We start from the raw sequence: 7,526 nt of genomic DNA, 5'->3' as shown, positions 1-7,526 counted from the left end.
CTGGGATGCACTGGGGCATACGGAGACATTCGCAGCAGTGATACTGTAATGATCATATAGTCACTACTGGAGCACATGGCGGTAGTTTTTGCAGTATGAAGCAAGTTTGCTGTAGCCTTGGTCTTCATATTTGGTTTCCTCTTCTTCTTGGGAGTTGGGTCATTCAAGCCCCAGGTCAGTCAAGTGTTTCCCTGATTCCTCTTAGCACAACCTCTTAGAACCCAAATGGAAAAACTAAAAAAATCTTTCTTCAGTTCTACTGTACACCCTCTAACCCCCTAGTATCCCTATTAGTAAACTTGTCAAGTTGATTCCTTATAATTAAATATGATTATTATTTGTAGTAGTAGTAGTAGTAATTAATGAATTAGATTATTTATTTGCTTTGACTAAAGAGAAGTAGCATTAGTTTTTGCCGCAGTCCTGATCACATCTACATCAGCCAGCAAGCTGTAAACACACTATACAGTACTGGATTTTATACTCTCATGAAGCCAGGCTCTGATTGGAGCAGCTATGAGCCCGCCCTTGTGCGCCCTCCCTCCCCTGGCTTTAAAAAGGCACGGAGGCGCTCAGCAGGGCTAGAGGAATGTGACTAGCAGCCCACCTTGGCCCAGAGCACCACGCGCTGACCGCCCCCTCAACACACACACATGTTTCACACAATGGTGGACTTCTCCGAGAAGTACCTGGAAAGGTAGGCACCAGAACGCTTTTACACGTGTTCTCCCATGCTGCTCCCGGTGTTCGCTGATGGACGGCTTGAGGATTAGTGAGGGAGCATGGGGGAGGGGGAGAGAGAGAGAGAGAGAGAGAGAGAGAGAGAGAGAGAGAGAGAGAGAGAGAGAGAGAGAGAGAGAGAGAGAGAGAGAGGGAGGGAGATAGCCTTGGTTTACCATAGGCTAAGAAGAAAGAGCGAAGTTCTAAGAAGTTTAGCTCTCCTGCGATTGGTCTGCACTCAGAGGCTTCAAGCAAGAGCTCCGAATGATCCGGCTTGCACTCTCCTCTCTTTGAGTTTCTTGAAGGCTTTCAGTTGTATGTAGGAGCTTTCTCAGGGAATGTTTAGTTGAGCTTGGCTTGTGCTCACTGATGCAGACTCAAATTCAAACCATGCAGTTTTTTTTTGCTTTCTCTAAGTGCTCACTCTGAGCTGGGGTGTGTGTGTGTGTGTGTGTGTGTGTGTACCTTCTGTCCTGGTCCGGGCCCTGCATTTTTCCATGTTACTGATAATGGAAAGAGACACTGGCAGGTCCAGGTACACACACCAACCCTCCCCTCACTTCCAGGGGCCGTAGGGGCCTCCGAAGACAGCAGAATGCTCAAACGCAGAGATAGTATGAGACTCTAAGCTCTTCCCAGCTCCCCAGGTGACTCGCCCCAGGGTGACCGCCTCACCCACCGCTGGCTAGGCTCCAGGTCCGGATCCCGGTTTTCGATATGAAACATCCTAGAATGGACACGGACAGGGCAGAAGTTTTCCCCTCGTTGACAGAGGCCGCGGTGCCTCTCAGGGCCATAGCGCCCAAAACGACTTTCCCACTGCGAGCGTCCTGATTTTCCGAGGACCAGAATAGCTAAGGGCTATGGTGAGAGGGAACCAAAGGGGGCTGGCTGCAGAGGGACCTGCTGGAGGCTGGAGATGATGCTGACCCCCTTGACCCGCACCTTGCTCCTCCCCATGGTTACTCAAGGGCCATGTCACATGAGCGGTGGCATAAGAGCATCCTAATTTGATAAATGGCAGTCAAAGCATGTCCATCCATCTTTTGGAGGTTAGGGGTCTTGGGGCTAGCATCCTGGTTGCGAAGGGTAAGGGGATCTCTCCCACCAGGTGTTGGGGAGTACTGGGCTTTTTGCTAGACTCTTGGTCACAGCCCAGGGACAGAATGCTGTTCCCATGCCCAGGTTAAAGGAGGAATGGAGTTCTGGGGAGATCTTGGTGAGCAGGCTTTCCGTTCTTGGTTGCAGCTGTCTGAGAAGTGACAATCAGCAAAGCAAGTAAATGGATTTGCAGGAAAGCCTGACTGCTTCTTTAAATAAGCCCCTAATGGAGGATAATAACTTTTCCATTGCGCACACGCGGACTTGCTTCTAGCGTGACTGTTTACTATAGTGTCACTTCCGCTCGCCGTGGCGTCTGCGAAAGCAATCACACTAACCCTAGCAGCGGTGTGTTCAGGCCTCGCCACAGGTCACCTGCCTGACCTTCAGCTGACTGTAAGGGCTGATGGTGTAGCTGAAATGGCTGTCTGCTGCTGTTCTCACCGGGCTGCCTATTTCACACTGGTGGGGTGAAGTGGGCCATGGCAGAGGCTGTGTGCCTGGGAGGTGTGTGGAGTGGTGAAGCAGTGTGGAATGTTTCCTATCTGAAGCCTCGGGCTGAGGGAATGTGCCACTACTCTCAGAAACACACACATGCACACGCACGCGTTGGGGTCAGTAGAGCCTGGATCAGTGTAGTAAATGAAGACTCTCATTCTATATATTGGCAGTGCAGAGATAGCGTTAGTATTAGTGTGGTAATGGTGGAGAAGACTTGCATGCTTTAATTATCAGCTGATATGTTAACTTGGTGATTATTTTTTGGATGCGTGAAAAGCAGGTAACACTCAGGCCAAGTTCATTGGAAATCGTGCATGTGTATTTTTTCACGTTCACAGTAATACTGTGTGTTTAAATGCATAGACGTCCGTTTATTTTATCATGTGTTAATACCCATGTAACATGACACAGGTTCTTAAGACGTAATCTGCTCTGGTGTAGTGCTCATTAGAATCCAGCAGGTGTCAGCATTGCCTTGAACTAACATCCTGCCGCGTTTACAGCGTATTGTCACTGTACTGATGTTCGGTTGCTCGTCTTCAAGATTATTGTTGCCTTTAGCCTATGACTTAACTATTAGCAGCAGAATCTGATCTGTTCTCAGATCAGCTTGTACATTTGACATTCCTTTCTCCATCTGGGCTCTGGCAACGTGTCATCTTTTCACTCAAGCTCCCACACAGAACCATGCCATTGTATTGGAACCAGACCTGGGCCATAAATTGTTTCATTACTCACAGATATTCCATACTGCCCCAAAGACGGACTCTTCTCGTGGCTGCTGTCCCAGACCCTCCCAAACCTCCCTTCAGTTCGCTCACGTTTCCCAGGGGACATGAAAACTACCCCAACCACACACATTCCGATTATCAGCTATTGCTTTTTGTGTTGTAAAAAAACCCCCAAAAAACTCTTTCCTTTTAGTTAGTATCCTGACCTATTTAGGTTTTCAAATGTGGCTGTATGTGTGTTTTTTTAAATACAAGAATGCAGGAATCGGATCTGTTCTCTTATCTTTTATTGTGGCCCAGTTTTTCACCGAGGACTGTATTTACAATTTGTCTTTTCATTAATATCTGTTAATAACTCTTGAAGCCACTTAAAATTGCCTCATACTTGCTGTACCACAAATGTGCTCAGGGGGAGAGGGAGAGAGAGAGAGAGATAGAGAGAGAGAGAGAGAGAGATATACAGTGATAGAGCGAGTGATAGAGCAAGCGGATGTCTGATCCGGGCACACTCTTGGTGAATCTCTTTTGCTAAATGCATGTTCATTTTGCCAGTCTTATCTTATCAGTACAGGCTCCATCCATGGGGAAAGACTGCATGCGTCACCGCCCACGTCACCGCCCAACCACCCAGCACAGGTTCCACATAGTGGCATTTATCTAGAAACATGTTTTAAGTTCTTTGTCAACACCTGAAAGTGCTAAAAACTGACCACATGACGATAATGGTATGAGCAGTGGTGATGACATTTAGAGTTTAAGAACGTGAAAGTTTTATTGTATATCCAAGTTCATAATTCTAAAAACCCCTTTTAACAGTGTTTTATATAAGTGAATGAATTATATAAGTGAAAGATATGCTGATAATGAGTTTACTTATTTCAAAACTTTGTATGGGCTAAGGGTTGAGGTGTATGGGATAAGGGTTAAGTTATATGGGATAAGGGTTAAGTTATATAGGATAAGGGTTGAGTTATATGGGATACGGGGATAAGGGTTGCGTTGTATGGGATAAGGGGATAAGGGTTGCGTTGTAGGGGATAAGGGGATAAGGATTGCGTTGTATGGGATAAGGGTTTCATTGTATGGGATAAGGGTTGAGTTGTATGGGATAAGGGGATAAGGGTTGCGTTGTATGGGATAAGGGTTGAGTTGTATGGGATAAGGGGATAACGGTTAGGTTGTATGGAATAAAGGGATAAGAGTTGAGTTGTATGGGATAAGTGTTCATGTTGTTGTTTGGGACAAATGTTGCAATCTACAACAAACTGCAAAGGGTTGAGAGGAAGATGAGAGTGAGACTTTAGGAGCAACTTGACATGAAAAACAGCATGAGAACTTTTTCATGGTCATTTCAGGTTTGGAAGGCGTTGTCACTTTAAGGACGGTTTTGGCCGCTGAGATACAGGAGCCTGCCAAGCGTCTTATCATCCATGCATTGTTAGGAACTGGCTTCCTCCTTGGGCTCCCCGAGTTTCCGTTGGCTTTCTGCTGGCGGCGGTGGTGTCTGCTCATCCTCGTGCATTACGCACCATCAGTGCTGACTAACATTTCTCCCGCTCTCCCTTCCTGCTGTGGCGATAAGAGGCAGCCCTTCGCGGCCTTGGCTTTGAAACATCTAGGCTGGGTGGAAAAACTAGATTGTAAAATTGAGTTAAAGACATGTACAGTATTCACGGAAGCTTTGAGCACAACAGCTTTGACCCAGGCTGACCTCGCGGCTTGGTGCAGAGGAAGTGTTGGAGGCCACGTCTGTTGGAAGTGGCTCATTTGTCTCCTACACACCTTGCATAAAAACCTGCTGCGGTGATTTGGACTGTTTACTCATCACTTTGCTAGTCAGGCGAGAGTGTTCCCCTTCCTCTTTTTTTCTTCCTTTTTATGTAAGAGGTCAGGGGTGGTGTTAGTGTTTCCAGCACTGGGGACAACAGTCAGTGATGTCATAAATAGTCGCAGACTTCCTGTTTCCTGTAGGGGCTTGCTTTTGAATTCCATCTAGAGCGTCAAAGAGGGGGCTGTTGAATAACCGGGGACAGCCACCGGTGCTGCCTCTAAAAGTCCCTTTTCAGACAAGCACAGATGTTACAGGACTCCCTTGCCACTATTCCAAATATGCAGAGATAGATATAAGTGTCTGCCGCAGTACACCATGGTGTCCTGCTCTTAGATCTGCCTCAATCAGTTGCGTAAATTTCACGTAACTGCAAGGGCTACCTAAACCACAGAGCTACTCAGGTGGCACAGGCCTTGAGGGATAACAGAAACGGGGCCTGGGGTGGACGGCTGGGATGATACGACACATGGGTGGATTCAGGGACAGTGGCTGGGGACATCCAAAAACGGCACCCATGAGCCATTTTTAGTGCCTGTATCACAATGAGGCGCGAGCCGTTGGGCTCCGATGAGACCAGAGGCCTCGCGAAGCCACAGTGGAAATCAAAAAGACGGAAAGCTTCACGGCGGGGGGTGGGGGTGGTGGGTGGTGGGGGGTTCGAGTGCCGCCTAGAGGACGCACATGAGGTTGGGAAGTGTGAGGACAGGCACTGGGGGACTCTTCACTGAGGGGTCAAAGTTTGGCAGGACGGAGAGGGGTGCAGCTGCACCCTGCGTCCACCCGGAGGGCTTTGACCTTGGGTTGGTGGCCCTGAGAGGCCCCCCAGGGACACCTGGAAAGGAGTGAGGTGGTGAGGAGGAAGAGCACGTCAGGCAGTCGCATCCCTCCGTCACTCAGTGCCTCTTTCAGTCAGACACTGCGGAGAGCAGGAGGAAGGAGGAAGGGGAGCGAGAGGACGAAGTACAGGAGGACTGGGAGAGAGACAGAGTGTCTCCCCACCACAGCCATCACCCTGCTGGAATACTAACGCACCTTTTGAGCTCAAGAGCGCCTGTCTAAGCAGAAATGTACATACTGACAGAAGCTATTTGTTTTGTTTTTTTTCTTTTTTGAATTTTGGGATTCTGTCATTGGGACTTATGGAAATGCAGTGTGTGTGTGTCTTTGTGTGTGCTGGTATGGGGAGGTCTTTTGGAGCTGTGCTTTTCTGGTCTATCTGATTTGTTTTGATCTGTGACAGTCCCCTTTCCTCCCTTTGGTGGTGTGTTTGGCCGTGCGTGCATGTGAACATACAGGGCCAAAGACATGAAGAACCGGTTGGCTTTCCTGAGGAGGAGAAATGACTCTCCTGGAAGCACTCCGGCTGGCAAGCTGGACAAGACCATGAAGTCTGTCAAGTAAGTGTTGTTTGTGTGTGAGGGTGCATGTTTAGATGCCCTTTGTGTTCACGTGTGTCTGTGTGGACAGTACATGCATCTGCCTACTTCACCTAGATGGTGGTACCCTGATTTAAGTTCACTGGTGCGAGGGTGTGAAAGTGTGTGTGACGGTGCGTGCGTGCGTGCGTGCGTGTGTGTGTGTGTGTGTGTGTGTGTATGTATGGGCCAAGACAGAAAATAATAGAAAACAGGAAGGACATGAGTTGTCTATTTGTGTAATCACACAGTTAGTTGACGTGTTTTCTGTACTGTTTCCATGGGCCATTCTTGAGTGTCTCGTTTGCTCCACTAGTATTTTGAACTAGAGTTCCATGTTGTGTCTATAAATACCAGGCTGCATGCTTCTGCACGTGGCATGCTGCATCCGTATGATCGGGACCGTGTCAGATGTCAGTGTAACGGGTTACAGGCCTCTTAGCGGGCCAGTATTCAGGCTAAGTGAACTATATCTGTTAATTCTGGCTGGTGTCACTCACACTACGCACAAAGCAAACATAATAAAAGCAGACAGATTGTTTATAGAATGCACTAGATGCGTTGCTGCTGTATTTCAGACACATGTCATCATATGTGCACTGCTTATCACTGAGGAAAAAGTTTCAGTTCGGGGCTTAGAACAGTTTCACATAACAGTATGGTACAAACGGTGTGCTCTAGCATGGCAGCACACTGCAGCTGCGTGAACATATGCCTGATGGTCGTCTCTTAAGAACGGCCGAAGCCTGCCTAATTGACCATAAGTAAATGCAGTTCAGAGAGACTGACTGCCTATAAAGTCCAAAAGGCAGCAGATGCTGCAGACTTGTTAAGAGTAGCAGCACAATGAAAGGGAGAGAGTGAGTGAGTGAGAGAGAGAGAGAGGGGGTGGACCCACAGTCCTACAAGCGTTCCTATTGGCTGGATGTTATCCTGCCCACGCCCCCTCGCTGAGGCAGTTATAAAAGAGGCTCTCCACTGGGGACATTCAGAGATACTCTTACACAGACAGACTTTCACGCTTACACACTCACACACGCTCAATCGCACACCCCCCCCAGCCTAGCACGGAGCCGGACAGAAGCGCAGGGCTTCGGATGGGACACACTATGAAAAACTTGACGGAAATGGGCTTGCTGAAGAACCGCTCTGCTTTCATCTGCAGGCCCACTCCTGAGGAGGCTCTGAAGTGGGGAGAATCCCTCGACAAGCTGCTCAGCCACAAAT

General features: G+C 48.3%; 1 protein-coding gene across 17 annotated transcripts in view; it reads left to right on the top strand.

The window, feature by feature from the left end:
• rgs3a (regulator of G protein signaling 3a) overlaps positions 1-7,526 on the top strand; it is a 127,531-nt gene that overhangs the window by 116,202 nt on the left and 3,803 nt on the right. For 15 of the 17 annotated variants that reach the window (XM_035526932.2, XM_081720210.1, XM_035526929.2 and 12 more), the window contains 2 exons: positions 6,180-6,281; positions 7,465-7,526. In XM_035526932.2, coding sequence (XP_035382825.1) covers positions 6,180-6,281; positions 7,465-7,526 — 164 coding nt within the window. Of the gene's footprint in view, positions 1-579; positions 698-5,595; positions 5,952-6,179; positions 6,282-7,464 lie in introns of those variants that run through there. The other 2 variants (XM_035526938.2, XM_035526939.2) reach the window with 2 other exon arrangements.

Source organism: Electrophorus electricus, chromosome 8 (genome assembly GCF_041902795.1).
Source record: "Electrophorus electricus isolate QZ-2024a chromosome 8, ASM4190279v1, whole genome shotgun sequence".
NCBI classification, from domain to species: domain Eukaryota; kingdom Metazoa; phylum Chordata; class Actinopteri; order Gymnotiformes; family Gymnotidae; genus Electrophorus; species Electrophorus electricus.
The sequence above is the reverse complement of the archived record's forward strand: the minus strand, read 5'-3'. Positions and strand labels throughout refer to the sequence as shown.